The sequence below is a fragment of the Geotrypetes seraphini genome, chromosome 10 (genome assembly GCF_902459505.1).
Source record: "Geotrypetes seraphini chromosome 10, aGeoSer1.1, whole genome shotgun sequence".
Lineage (NCBI taxonomy): Eukaryota > Metazoa > Chordata > Amphibia > Gymnophiona > Dermophiidae > Geotrypetes > Geotrypetes seraphini.
Window position 1 is genome coordinate 79308681 of NC_047093.1, and position 15319 is coordinate 79323999.

At 47.8% G+C, this 15319-nt stretch overlaps 1 protein-coding gene across 1 annotated transcript in view; it reads right to left on the minus strand.

The window, feature by feature from the left end:
* RABGAP1 (RAB GTPase activating protein 1) overlaps positions 1-15319 on the minus strand; it is a 539836-nt gene that overhangs the window by 40379 nt on the left and 484138 nt on the right. The window contains exons 22-23 of the mRNA XM_033960742.1: positions 12212-12316; positions 6647-6730 (exon numbers count right to left, since the gene is read on the minus strand). Coding sequence (XP_033816633.1) covers positions 6647-6730; positions 12212-12316 — 189 coding nt within the window. The remainder of the gene's footprint in view (positions 1-6646; positions 6731-12211; positions 12317-15319) is intronic.

The following is a 15319-nucleotide window of genomic DNA, read 5'->3' on the forward strand; positions in this document are numbered from 1 at the left end:
GAAACGAGGGGATATTAGGAGAGGGGAGGTTGGACTCGCTTCAAACGGAGTTTCCAGGGGACTTCTGAGAGAGAAAGTGATTTGGCCCAGAGAGCTAGCGGGACGGACGCTAGTCTGTGTCTCTCTCTCCCGCGGCCCCTCGCAGCTTCCCCTCCCTTATCAGGCATTCTCTGGCTTTGAGCCTTCGGACCGGACCCTCCGATATCTCCCCCCCCTCCGGTCACTGTGGGCGAGTTTCGGGCTGCTTGTGCGGTGGCATGTCGCTGAAGTCGGCCCGCAGAGAAAAGGACCGCGGCAAGCAGGGGGAAGTTAAGATGGCGGCGCCGCCGAGTCCTGGAGCTGCTACGGGGGGGCCGGCTTGGATAACTGAAATCACGGCCGGAGTTATGGCGGCGATGGAGCTCGTGTTGGAACAAAAGCTCCTGCCGTTGGATCACAAGCTGGCGGTGGTCCAGGCTTCGCTGGATGCTATGGGCCAGGAGACGGCGGCGTTCTGGCAGCGGGTGAGCGATGTGGAGGATAGATTGCAGCACGTGGAGGATGTCCAGACAACACAGCAGCGCCTTATTTCTGCTCTCGAGGATCGCATTGAGGACCTGGAAAATAGATCACGCCGGTCCAATTTGCGTTTTATCGGATTTCCAGAAGCTGTAGCGGAGCGGGACTTGAGAGGCACGCTGGAAGCCTGGTTAGCTGCCTCCGTTACCTTTCCTGCGGATCTCGGCCCGCTTCGTATCGAGAGGGCGCATCGCCTGGGTCTCAGTTCAGCTCATCAGGCCCGGCCACGGGTGGTAATAGCAAAGATCTTGAACTATGCTCACAAACAGTCTATTCTTCAGGCGGCTCGGGGCGAGCGCGTTCTCACCTATCAAAACGGCAGGGTGCTCTGTTTTCAGGACTATTCTACAAAAGTGGCTCAGCAACGGCGGGCATTTGCTCCGGTGTGCTCTACGTTGGCGGCTCGCCATGTTCGCTTCGCCCTCCTCTACCCTGCGAGGTTGCGGGTCCATCACAATGGCACTACTCAGTTTTGTTCTACCGTAGCGGAGGCGCAGAACATGTTGGATGCGTGGAATGTGGACCTGCCTTCTACTAGTGCCGCTGGTGTGATCTCCTCTACTGCTGGTCCGGCTTGATGGCTGCCGGTCTTCAGAGACACTCTTTCTTCTGGCGTTGGTGCAACTCTGGTCTCCTTCTTGGATCTCTGTTAGGTCCTTGGATGGCCCGGTGCGGCTATGTCTTTGATGGTGGCGCTGCTCGGATCTTGTGCTTCCAGATGCCACGGTGTCCCTGGACTTTTGCTGGATTTCTGTCTTCGGAGCTCCTCATTCTTCTGGCTCGACTACAACTTGGGACTCCTTCTTGGATTTGGCTGGGACCTTGGTTGGACTTCGGTCTTTGACTGGGGCGCTGCTCAGCTTCTGTGCTTTTTACTTTCAGCGGTCTCCATGCCCTTGGTTGTGTGGGGCTTTCTTGTTTATTACGGGTGCCCGGGGCCTCTCTCTACTCCTAAGCGGCCCAGGCTGTGTTGGGTGGACGGTGGCCTGGATTCATCTTTTGAAGCGGGTGTTGTTGAGCTTGTTGACTGGGGTGAGGGGCGTGCATGGGGACGAGTGGTTGGCGGTGTGTCTGATGCGATGGGTGCGGAGGGGGGGAGGAGAGTTAGAGTGGGGGTTTTGTGGTTCTGTTGAGTATGAGTTTTGGGGTTCTTGGTTTCCATTCTCAAGGGATATAAGGGGGTGGATAGGGTCTGGGATTAGGTTCCTTTGGGTCGGGGGGCCCTTCCTGGGACACTGAGGCATTATATGAGGCTGTCTTGAGATTGGGAGATGGGTTCTAATTCTGCAAGGTTGCTCTTGGGGGTTTGTCCAGTTATCTTAGCTATTTTGGGGGGGTTTCTGTGGAGGGGGCGTCTGTAGTGATTGGGTTCCTGTGGGGACCAGAAGGGTTGGGGTGGATGGGATGGGAGGAGTCTAGTGGGGTAGGATTGGTCTGGTTGGGTTTGGGGGTTGGGTTGGGGTGGGTGGTGGGTGGGGGTGGGTTGGTGTTGGGGGGGAGGGGAGGGTGGGGTGGGGAGGGTTGTTGTTCTTGTTTCGTGGTGACCGCAGGCACTGGCTTCCGCAGGACTGTGGCCTTAGGAGGGGGGCTTGCTGGGACGCCTCTTCCTAGGCTTTTGAATTTTTTGATTCCTTGTTGGGTATTTTTGTTTCATTTTTATGTCCCTTAAGTTATTATCTTGGAATGTGGGGGGCATTCATTCCCCAATAAAGCGACAGAAGGTGCTTCGACAGCTGCGGAGGAGCCGGGCGGACGTGGCCTTTTTGCAGGAGACGCATTTGACTGCTGCGGAGCATGCCAAACTGCGAACCTGGTGGGTGGGGGATGTCCTGGATTCCCCTGCGTTGGGTAAGAGGGCTGGAGTGGCTATTTTGGTGGGTAAACATCTTCATTTGGTGGTACGGACTGTCCTTAGGGACCCGGAGGGTAGGTATGTGATAGCCTCGGTTAGTTTGAACTCTAAACCTTACATTCTCTGCAACCTTTATGCTCCCAATAGCCCGGGCGTGGGTTTTTTTCATCATTTAGCAGACCTTTTGTCGGTCTATGGAGATGTTCCTCTGTTGGTGGGGGGGGATTTCAATGAGGTGGCGGATCCTCTTTGGGATAGATCGTCGGGGGTGGGGAGGGAATCTCGGAAATCTGCTACTGGAATTGCGATTCTTTGTGCTTCCCTTGACTTGGTGGACGCCTGGAGGGTCTTGCATCCCTTGGAGAAGGATTTTACTCACGTTTCTCGGGCCCATGCTTCCTTATCTCGTATAGACTATATTCTCTGTTCCCGCTCTTTGTTTGCAGAGATCGTAGAGTCTACGCTGGGGCCTATTGAGGTATCGGACCATGCTTGGGTGGCGTTGGTATGGCAGTTATCTCGGACGCCGGGGACCCCACATGGTTGGCGCTTTCCTTGCCACCTTTATCGTGATAGTAAATTTCACGAACATCTGGTAGCCCGGTGGCGCTCTTTTCAGGATACCAATGCAGCTCATTTTGGTACTCCTTCGTTGGCTTGGGAGACGGCAAAGGCGGTCCTTCGGGGTGAGATTATTTCCTATGCTAGTTTTCAGCGTAAAGCGCGCACGCGAGAGCTGCTTCGGCTGGAGAGACTGGTTTCTTCTCTCCGTCGACGCTACGGCACCACTCGGGCACTCCCGGATAGGGCTAGATTGCTGGAGGCTCAGTGTTCGCTTAATTCTCTGTTACACCAACACGCTCGTCGGTCTATGGAGCATTATAGGTATCATCTTTATCGTTTTGCGAATAAGAGTAGTAAGTTTCTTGCAAAGCTAGTTCGACAGCAGCGGGGTAGTTCGCGTATTGCTTCTCTTCAGACGCGGAACTCGGAGATAGTGCATACTGATGGAGACATCAACAGGGAGTTGCGGGATTTCTTTGAGAACTTGTATTCTGCTCCCTCTGACCCTCTGCTAGATGGGGAGGTATATTTGGCTGGTCGGGATCTCCCGACTCTTTCAGCTTCCTCTCGGGAGCAGTTGGAGGCGGAGGTTACTGCAGGGGAGATTGAGCGGGAGATCCAGGCTAGCGCTTTGGGTAAGTCTCCTGGCCCGGATGGGCTACGTAGCGAGTTTTATAAGATATTGCGAGCTGAGGTGGCGCCTTTGTTGGCTTCGGTGTTTAACGAGGCGGTCGGATTGGGGGAGCTCCCTCGCCACTTGAATGTAGCTCAGATTATTGTTCTGTTGAAACCTGGGAAGGATTCGAATAGACCCGAGTCGTACAGACCGATCTCTTTATTGAATTTTGAGGCTAAGCTTTTTGCTAAAGTTTTGGCCACCCGTCTTGCCTTGGTACTCCCGAGTCTTATTTCTGATCAGCAAGTGGGCTTTGTGAAGGGCCACGCGATTGCTAAAAATGTCCGCCGTATCTTGGCGGCTTTGGAGTGGACTGCACAGGATCAGGTGCCTTCTTTGATGATTAGCTTTGACGCCGAGAAGGCCTTTGACCAGGTGGATTGGGGCTTTATGTTTGAGGTCCTGCGAGTGTACGGTCTCGGCCCATGGTTCATTCAGGCGGTGCGGACTCTTTATGCAAACCCGGTGGCCCGTGTGTGGGCCAATGATACCCTTTCTGATCCTTTTCCAATTTGTAGGGGTACTCGCCAGGGATGCCCCCTTTCACCTTTGTTGTTTGTCCTGACCCTGGATCCTCTCATTCGGGATGTGCAGGGTAACCCGGACATCATGGGAATGGTCGTGGGGGCTCATCATTTTAAACTGGCGGCTTTTGCCGATGACCTCTTGGTTTATTTGACGGATCCTCGGGCCTCCCTCCCTGCTCTTTTGGAGTGTTTTCGTGAGTATGGGGATTTTTCTGGTTTCCGTTTAAATAAGCAGAAGTCGGAGGCTATGGCGTCTCCGGAATCTTTGCGGGTGGAGTGGGGGCCGGATTTTCCTTTGCGCTGGGCGGGATCCTCTTTTCGATACCTTGGTATTTTGTTGTCTATGGATGTCTCCGCGCTTTACCGTTTGAATGTTGATCATTTGTTGCAGGGAACTAAGGGGCTTTTACGGCGCTGGTTGAATCTCCCTCTTTACTTGATGGGCCGTGTTCATCTTTTTCGCATGATTATCTTCCCGAAATGGTTATTTGTCCTGCAAACGCTTCCATTCTTTCTTTTGAAAAAAGATATCTTGGGTCTTCAGAGACTGGTGATTTCATTTTGCTGGGGGGGGTAAGAAAGGTAAAATGCATCGTTCTTTTCTTCAGGGGTCCTGGGCACAGGGAGGATTGGGTCTTCCCTCGATTCGTTTGTATAATTTGGCCTGCTTGCTTCGGCATGTCCGGGATTGGCTTTTTCTTAGCTCTCAGCATACTGATCGGGAGCTGGAGGTTGATTATTTTTTTCCGTGGGCTCTGCCTTATCTTTTACAGTGGGACGGGAAGGTGCGATTGGGGCCTGGGGCCCGTAGCTGCTTGGTGGAGCCGCTTCGTCGGGCTTGGAGATGTGTTTCTCGGATGTGGGGTCACTCGCCTTTTAGTTCTGTTCTGCTGCCCATAGTGGGCAATGCGGCCTTCAGTCCGGGACAGGACAATGTTGTTTTCAAACGGTGGGCGAGGAAGGGGCTCCGAACTTTGGAGCAGTTTCTACAGATGGATGGTAGCGCTGTTCCTTTTTTGACTCTCCAGGCATCCTGGACTTTGGGTGAGACGGATCGGTTTGCTTATATGCAGCTCTCGCATTATGCAGCCTCCTTGCCCAGGGACTCATTGACCCAGTCTTTTGCTATCACTTTACGCGACTTTTTCTTTGATGCTCAGTGGGATTGGCTTTCTATCTCTCAATATCATCGCAGATTGGTGGCTTTGCAGCCTCGGCGGGATTATCAGCGGCTTTTGACATCTTGGGCCCGGGACCTGGGATGTCGCCCGCGGGTGGCGTCCTTGGCTCCTCTGGTGCGCCGGATACCTCGGGTGGTGCAGAGCGCCGAGCTCCAGGAATGTCACTTTCGGGTTTTACATCGGGGATATGTCTCTCAGCAGCGGGCTTTTTATTTCGGATGTGCCCCTACGGCTATTTGTCTGAAATGTCACCGGGTTGATAATTCTTTGGCACATGGGGTGTGGCTGTGTGCATCAATTTCTGCCTTTTGGATGGAGGTCCGATGTTATTTGGAATCTTTGGTAGGTTATCGGCTCCCCTCATCGGTGGAAGGGACTATTTTTTTGGCGGAGGGCTATTTAGGCGGCCTTTCTGCAGGTGATAGCCAGCTCATTCGTAAGGGATATATTGTGGGAATGAAATGTATTCTTACTCATTGGCTTCAGGACTCCCCGCCCACCATCTGGTATTGGCGCAATAAATTGCATCTTTTAATGGTCTGGGAGTCCATGTCCGCTCGGTTCTCTGGATCTCGGAGCAAGCTTTTTCTGTCTGTTTGGGCTTCTTATTTGGATACTCTGCCCCCTGTGATAAAGAGCCAGGTGGTCAATCGCTTGCGGAAGCCAGTTGCCCCCGTATTGCCAGTGGGTTGAGGGAGGGGTTTTGGGGGTGGGGGGTGTTGGGATGGAGCGGTTGGGGGGTTGTGTCTAGTATGGATTTGGAGGGCTCCAGGCTATCAGAGTACAGGCCTGGACTCTCGCTGATATCTGGGATTTCTAGTTGGGTGTTACCATGTTATTCTGTATTGTGGCATTGTACTGAGAAAATAATTGTGTTCTCTCTGTTCTGTATATATCTTTCATGTTGGTGAATAAAAAAGTTTCTACTAAAAAAAAAGAGATGTTGCAGCAGAGGTGGAATACAGACAGGAGAGAGATATAGAACAGTGTTTTCTAAGTTGGCCCTGGAGTACCCCATTGCCAGTCAGGTTTTAGGGATATCCACAATGAATATGCTTACAAGATTTGCATACAATAGAGGCAGTATACGCAAATCAATTTCATGCATATTCACTGTGGATATCTTGAAAACCTGACTCCAGGGCCAACTTGGGAAACACTGATTTAGAGATTATGATTGTCATCTGAAATTGCACAACACATGCCAAAAATTATGATTTTAGCTTACTATTCACAGATTTCTAAATTAGAAGTAATTATTTGTAGCACACTAATGGATATAACTTACTTGCTTGTAATCACCAATGATGGAACTGTTTTTCTTAATTTCTGATTCTGCTTTGTCCAATTCTCTACGACACATCTCTTTCAGCTGAAGTTAAAAGGTAAACCGAGTCAACGCAAAAACAAAAATAAACCTTTTCTAGCATAAAATCCAGCCTCCTGTCCTATTAGAAGACAATAAACCTATAGGAAACCTAGGAAAGCTGTGATTTTTTTTCCTTATGTTTAGTATCTGTATGTAATGCATGTATTGTTTGTTTCTTAATATGATTGCATATTTAGATTTGGGTTTTTTTGTTTTTTACATTTTCATTATACTGAAAACCGCTTAGATTTTAACCTTGGTTTTATATTTGCGGTATATCAAATAAATTGAACTTGAACTTAGAATCACAGGAACCCAGTTCAAATCCCACTGTGGTTCCTTGTGACCTTGGGCAATAATCTTCCATTGCTTCAGGTACAAGCTTAAATTATAAGCCTCCTTGGACACGGACTTACCTATAGCAGAGTTTCTCAACTTCTTCAAACCAAGTACTCCCTAAGTCTAACAAATATCAACTGAGTACCTCCACCCAAGCTCCGCACCTTACCCCACCCCCATAATAATAGTACTAATTGTAATGCAATTTCATATACACACAATATAACCTTATTAATACATAATGGTAACCACAAAATAAAAAAAACCACAAAGCACACTGTACACAGAGAAAATGTTAATTATCATTTATATTCAGGGTTTTTTTTCAAAGAGGTCAAGGCAGATGACTTTTAAAATATGCAATGTCACCTCAGTAACAACTATAGAAAAATAAATAAATATTACAGTACTCCCCCGATATTCGCGGGGGTTCTGTTCCAGGAATCCCCGTGAATGCTGAAAAACCGCGAATACAGTTTTTAGCGGGGGAGATAGGAGAGGGCACCCGGAGAGGCAGGAGAGGGCAGCTGGAGTGCCAGCAAGTAAAGGAAATCACTTGCGGTATGCTCTGCCCGTCTCTTCCTGCACTAAAGTCGAGCCTCACCAATCAGAAGCTGCTTTGACACGCAGTTTCTGATTGATGAGGCCCTACTTTAGTGCATGAAGAGGCAGGCGGAGCATACCGCGAGTGATTTCCTTCACTCGCCGGCGTTCCGGCTGTCCTCTCCTGCCCGGTCATTCACGGTTGGAAAATCCGTGAATGACCGGGACCGCAAACAGCAAAACGCGAATGACCGGGGGAACACTGTAGTGTAAAATATAGACAGTATATATAAATTTTCAAAACTAACACATTTCAAACACTAAATTGAAAATAAAATCATTTTTCCTATCTCTGTTGTCTGGTGATTTCATGAGTCTCTGGTTGCACTTCCTTCTGACTGTGAAACCAATATTTCTTTTTTTCTGCCTCCTGCACGCTTCCTCTCCTCTGGACCTCATTCCCTTCCCCAACATTTTTCTCTTTCCCTCAGGAGTCCAACTTTTCTTCCTCTCTCCTCCACCCCTATTGGCAACATGTCTCCCTCTCTCACTGTCCATCTATCTTTCTCTCATTCTCTCTCTTGCTGCATAGGGAGTGGGGAAAGAGAGAAATCCAGTGTGTATCTCTTCCACCCTCCCTACTGCCACATCCAACATTTCTCCCTCTCTCATTCTCAAGATCATGTGCAGCATTTTTCACCACTGCCCATCAGCCTCATTCCCATTTCTCCTTCTATCACCCCTCTCCAGCACCATGCCACATCTCTCCCTCCATCACTATGTCCAACATTCTTCCCTGTTTAATCCCCTTCAACCTGTCCCTCTGTTCCCTCTCCACCACCATATCCAACATTTCTCCCTCTCATCCTTCTCTTTCCCATGTATCTCTACCTCAATTCTTTCCCTCTATATGCCCAACAATTTTCCTCTTTCTTCCTTTCCCCATGTGCACCATCTCTTTCCCTCTCACTCACATACTCATGCCCAACAATTCTCCCAGCTCGGCTGCTTCTTCCTGCCTTCAACCGCAAAGGGATGCGTTACAGGCAGCATATTTTAAATGCTGCACGTGGCTGACCCAAAAGCCTTCCCTCTGATATCAGCTCTGACATTGGAGAGAAGGCTTCTGGGTCAGCCGTGGGCAGCGCACAAAAGCCACTGTCTGTGACGTGTCCTTGTGTGGTTGAAAGCCAGAAAGAGCAGCCGAGCTGGATGGCCCTGAAGGAAGCGAGTGCGTTGTAGCAAGTAAGGGAGAGAGGGTACATGATCGTGGGATAAAGGAAGAAAGGAGGGAGGAATTTGGGACAAAGGCTAGAAGTCAGGGAGGGGAAGCATAAACTCGGAACACAGAAGGAAGGAGGTAACTGGGATCTTCTGCTGACCTGGAAGGCTTCCCTTTGACGTCAGCTCTGACATCGGAGGGAAGCCTTTTTGGGTTGGTTTCCGTGGATGGGAGAATGCAGAAAGGAGGGCATGGGCAGCGCTTTGGCGGAGGGGGGTGGGTAGGAAGGAGGGCATGGGATCTCCGGTGGCAGCTGGTGATTAAGAAGGAAGGGGGGCGGGAGACCAGCGCAGTCCTGTATACCCCCAACAAGTGGCTCACATACCCCTAAGGGTACGTGTATCGTGTGTTGAGAAACTCTTATCTATAGTACCTAAGTGTAACTTCATCTTGGAAAAAGGATTGAGCTAAATAAAAAAAACAACACACACATCCTTCTATTTACGCAGAGCTTTTTTTAGTCTGCAGTGTTTCTTGAAAAAGCTACCTGATAATACGCTTCCAAACACAACAGGCCTGATATATCAAGATCTTCTCCCACAGAAAGAACAGCAGAAAATTCTTAATGGATCAGGCAGAACATAAGACATGAGACACAAGATCGTTCATGATCTGAGTCATATACCCCTTATTCCTCTCATAAGGAAACAATAATACTAGATGTTTTTGCAAATTATTCAGTAACTGGAATAAATTAAAACACTGAGAAGCCACATCCTCACTGTATTTGGATTGCCTTGTGACGGACACACTAACTTGGTGTTCTAAAAAGTTAATGACAGTTTACTTGGTCTTTTGGGAGATGTGGCCTAGAGCAGGGGCAACCTCAGTCCTTGAGAGCTGCAACTCAGTTGGGTTTTCAGGATTTCTCCAATGAATATGCATTATTAATTAACCCACTGGGACTTATCAGACTTTTGAATAGCTCTACTTAATATATAAACAAAATATCCAAATAAGAGCTGTTTCACACTACTTCTTATGCTTATAAATAATTCATCATTTATTATAATAATATAGCACCATCAAAACCTTTAAAACATAACATTGTTTAATACTAAACATACACAATTATTCTCCCAAACTGTGAAGCCCCTCCCAATCTATCCAACACATAGAAAAAGTTAAAATTCATGAAAAGTTCATCCTTTCAATAAAACACTGTATTTAGTGTCTAATCTTCTTATCTGTATCAGTTCTCAATTATCTTCTGCATGAGATCTAGGTGCATGCACTGCCCTCCCTGTATACAAATAGATCTTATGCATAGTCATTGGTGAAATCCTGAAAATCTAACTGGGTTGCTCCCCATGAGGACTGAGGTTACCCACCCCAGGCTAGAGCAATGGACTGAGAAGCAGGGAAGCCAGGCTTTGAATCTTTCTGCCACAGGCATTCCTTATGGTCTTGAGCAAGTCACTATCTTCCACTGCCACAAATACCCACCTAGGACATAATTTTACTTGAATCCTTAGCATCACTGTAAACTCTTGTTTTGAGGTGGTGGCAATGACATTGTGGAATCAATTACCTATGTAACTTCATGCTGAGACTTTGTTTAAAAAGGAAGGGGCTAAAACTTATTACTTGAATGGATTTGGTTCCAATGTCACACTGCTGTTGATTACTGTCTGTTACCACTTGAGTAATCATGCCCTTTGTTCCTCCCTACTCCCTGTGTCTTACTCTATATTTGCCCTACATGTTGGTTAAGTTAGTATATACTCTCTTTTTCTCCCTTGTTTGTTCCTATGATTTGTAAACCACTTAAATATCTTATCTCAATTTGTAATACATAAAATAAAGATGACTAACTATAGCTATGTGCTGCATCCATCTACCAGTAGCACTAAAAAATAAATATTATCAATGAAGCCAACTGTGGTGGTGTTATATTTGCTGCCATGAGCAGATTACTATACTCACATTATGAGTAATGCAGTAGAAGTATCTGAAAGATTTGGCAGATGGAAAGAAACAAAAGCTGGATGTTGAGCTAGAGAGGCTACAGCAAGTCAGAATTTAGATACCTAAGAGCCTAGTTAGGCACAGAGGTCAAAGTTTGCCCACCTAGTACAATGTGGGAAAGTTGCATGTGGGAATATGGCAAAGTACCGCATTTTCACGCATATAACACGTGCGTTATACACGATTTTACAAACCGTGCATAACCATGCGCGTTATACGTGTGAGCGCATTGTACAAATTTTTTTTTACATTGTTCCCCCCCCCCGACGTCCGATTCATCACCCCGAAGGACCGCTCGCACCCCCACCCGAAGGACCGCTCGCACCCCCACAGCCTTCCCCCCTCCCCCTCTCGCATGGAGAAGCTGCCTACCGTTGTTTCCGGATGCCAGTGAGCCCAGCTGCTTCCTCTGCCGGTGGTCCTGCCCCTTCTCTGAGCCCTGCGCTGCGCCGCTTCCTCTTCTGGCGGTCCCGCCCTTTCTCTGACATCAGAGAAAGGGTGGGACCGCCAGAAGAGGAAGCAGCGCAGCGCAGGGCTCAGAGAAGGGGCAGGACCGCCGGCAGAGGAAGCAGCTGGGCTCACTGGCATCCGGAAACAACGGTAGGCAGCTTCTCCATGCGGGAGGGGGAGGGGGAGAGGCTGTGGGGGTGCGAGCGGTCCTTCGGGTGGGGGTGCGAGCGGTCCTTCGGAAAGGAGAGTTGGGGCGGCGAGAGGAGAGTTGGGGCAGCATGCGCGGTATATGCGTGTGTGCGCTATAGTAAAATTTTTTTACATAAATTTCTGTTCCCCGCGCACTATACCCGTGTGCGCGTTTTACACGGGTGCGCGGTATATGGGTGAAAATACGGTAATCAGCGCTTCTCAGTTCTCACTGGAAGACCATTAAGAGTAACAGAATGCAAACAAGCTGATAAGTTGTACATCAGGTAGATGGGTGGCAGCCATATTTCATAGAGCTATTAGCTGACTCAGTATTAATCCAAGCTCATCTCTCTTCTCTATGTCTGAGTAACAATCTATCTCCTACTATTACCAACAATCATGGTCAAGGCAGAGAGATATTAAAGTGATGTTAATATCAGTATATTACTTATTTCTAAATGACAGAGTAAATAACTGGAAAATCAACTCCTGCTTACTAGTAAATTTGTGTTTTCAATTTCTTGCAATGTTGCTTTCAGTATAATATGATAAGCATTCAAGTTGCATGGTACATACCAATGATGTTTAATGCTGTTCTTTTCCGACAGTGCTAATATAAGAAAAAAGAATCAACTCCCATTTACTGTTCTCAGCAAACTACTTTCCCATTAAATAGCAAATAGAAGATAAGTGGCAATGAGGCATATTACCTGAGCAGATTCTTCTTCCAACCTCCTCTTTTCTTCTTCTGCATCAATCAACTTTTGTTTGGTCATTAGCAATTCTTTATTCAGTGCATCAGCCTTTTCTTCAGCCTGAAAAGTCCCAAAGAATGTGCAAGTGAGGCTTTGAAAGCTCTCAGGAGGAAAAGAAAAACAGCTTCAGCATGAAGCATAACATAAGAATAGACAAATTGGGTCAGATCAAAGGTCCATCTAGCTCTGTATCCTGCTTCCAACAGTAGCCAATCCAGATCACATGTACCTGGCAAAATCCCAAAAGTAGGGAGATTCAGGCCTAGATTTTCAAAAAAAACGTGTAAAAAACTGACATGCTGCTGTCGTAGCCATTATAATAGTAATTTTAAAAAACAAGTCATTCTCCCAAAAAAAGCAAATGGAAATGAGGTTGGTGGAGAGTAGCGAAGACTCGCTAAATTAGCATGTGCCCATCGCTAGTTATAGAGATGGGAACATGCGCAGACTAAATGAAAAAAAATACAAAAATACAACAACAGTGGTAGAGATACCCAATCTCTCCCGCCACCAACCAACATCCCCCCAACTTCCCTTGGCAGTGGGAGAGTTGCCCACGCTCTCCCGCCCAACCGAGACACACACCCCTGCAGCAGGAGAGATGCCCAATCTCTCCCACCGCTAGCCAACACCACCCCCCAACTTCCGACAGCAGGAGAGTTGCCCATGCTCTCCCGCTGCCACACAAACCCTCCCCATGCCTCCGACAACCCCCGCTCTCTCCCCCTCCCCTGAGATGCACTGGGGAGGGGCCTGAGGCTCTGAATGGCCCAAGTTGTTTAAGGCTCCTCCTACCAGTTGTATCCAGGGAGGGGTCTAAGACTCTGATTGGCCAAGACGCATAAGCCTCTCCTATGGGATACACCAGGAAGGGGAAGGCCCACAAGTTTGAAGAGGTGGGCCTGCTGGCCGGAGGGAATAGGCATCCCTCCGGCCAACCATCTGAAAATAAGGTAAGGGGGAGGGGGCTGGAGGGTCATTGGAGACATGAGGAGGGGTTGTGTGGCAGTGGGAGAGCACTGACAAGTATCCCGCTGTCGAGGGAAGTTGGGGGTGGTGTTGGTTGGCGGTGGGAGAGATTGGGCATCTCACCCTCTGAAGGGGGTGTGTGTCAGTTGAGCGGAAGAGAGTGGGCAGATCTCCCATTGCTGAGGGGAGTTGGGGGTGTTGGTTGGCGGTAGGAGACAATGGGCATCTCTCCCGCTGTGTGGGGAGGGTGTTGGTTGGGCGGGAGAGCATGTGCAACTCTACCGCTGCCAAGGTGAGTTGGGGGTATTGGTTGGTGGCAGGAGACATTAGGCATCTCTCCCGCTGTGTGTGTGTGTGTGTGTGTATGTTGGTTGGGCGAGAGTTCATGGGCAACTCTCCCGCTGCTGAGGAGAGTTGGTAGGGGTGTAGGTTAGATGCGATGCAACAAGAGAGAGTGCATCTCTCCTGCTGAACTTCAATTTGGGATTTTCGTTTTCAAAATACACTCCAGAGATTTGTTTTTTACAGTGCTGTCACTGTACCAGTACCCCTGGACTACTCACTGCTTTTTATCGCCAACAGCCGACACCACTCTTGGAGAATGACTCGGCTATATTTAAGAATCTACCAGAGTGCTCGTTTGAATATTGAAGAGCCCATTTGGATGGCAGTGTCAGAGACTGCTAGAAAGCTCACAGAAGACCGCCATAAGCTGTTTTGATAATCTGCCGCTAACATGCATGCAGGCTAAACCGTTGGAATCCAGTTTAGTGACCGCATTAAATACTGATTTTATTTTTGAGAATCTTGGCCTCAAACATTAGGCATGTAGATAGCTGAGTGGCTGGTGGGTATGAGGATCACCAGGATGTGTCAGGGGTTTATCCAAGTCCTTGCTCCAAAAGCAAAGCCATTATTGCAGGGACACGGCAGCAGGATTGTGAGGCCTGGGAAGTCGGCTTGCCAAAGAGGTAAAATACTCATAGTAACAATTTTTTAGGTACATCAAAAGCAGGAAACCTGTGAGGGAATTTGTGGGACTGTTGGATGACCAAGGAGTATAAAGTATACTCAAGGAGGATAAAGCCATAGTGGAGAGATTGAATGAATTCTTTGCTTCGGTCTTTACGGAAGATGATGCAAGAAGGCAGAGGAATTGAAAGAAATTTTGGTGAACCTGGAAGACATATTAAGCCAAATTGACAAGTTAACAAGTGATAAATCACTTGGACCAGACTGTATACATCCCAGAACTCAAACATGAAGTTAGTGATCTGTAACCTGTCGCTAAAATCATCTGTAGTACCTGAAGATTGGAGGGTGGTCAATGTTATACTGATTTGTTACACCGATTTTTAAAAAGGGTTCCAGGGAAGATCCGGGGAATTACAGACTGGTAAGCCTGTCCTCAGTGCCAGGCAAAATAGTGGAAACAATTATAAAAAATAAAATTGTGGTACATTTAGATAAACATGATTTATTGAGACAGAGTCAGCTTGGGTTCAGCCAAAAGAGGTCTTGCCTCACCAATTTGCTTGACGTCTTTGAAGGTATGAATAAACATGTGGATAAAGGCGAGCCAGTTGATGTGGTGTATCTAGATTTCTAGAAAGCTTCTGACAAAGTTCCTAATGAGAGGCTCCTGAGAAAATGAAAGAGTCATAGGATAGGAGGCATATTCAATTGTGGATTAAGAATTGGTTATCGGACAGAAAACAAAGGGTAGGGTTAAATGGCCATTTTTCATAATGGAGGAATGTAAATAGTGGTGTGCCACAGGGATCTGTATTGGGACCAGTGCTATTTAACTTATTTATAAATGATCTGGAAATTGTAACTATGGGCTCCTTTTACTAAGCTGCACTAGCGTTTTTAGCGTGCGCTGAAGATTAGCGTGCGCTAACTCCCGTGCTATGCAGAAAATACTAACGCCAGCTCTATGGAGGCATTAGCGTGTAGTGCGTGTGGCAATGTAGTGTGCCTAAAACCGCTAGCGCAGATTAGTAAAAGGAGCCCTAGGCAGCCCAGCAGCAAACCTAACTTTAACCTAAAAAAAACTTTAACCTAAAAAAACTTTAACCTAACTTTAACCTA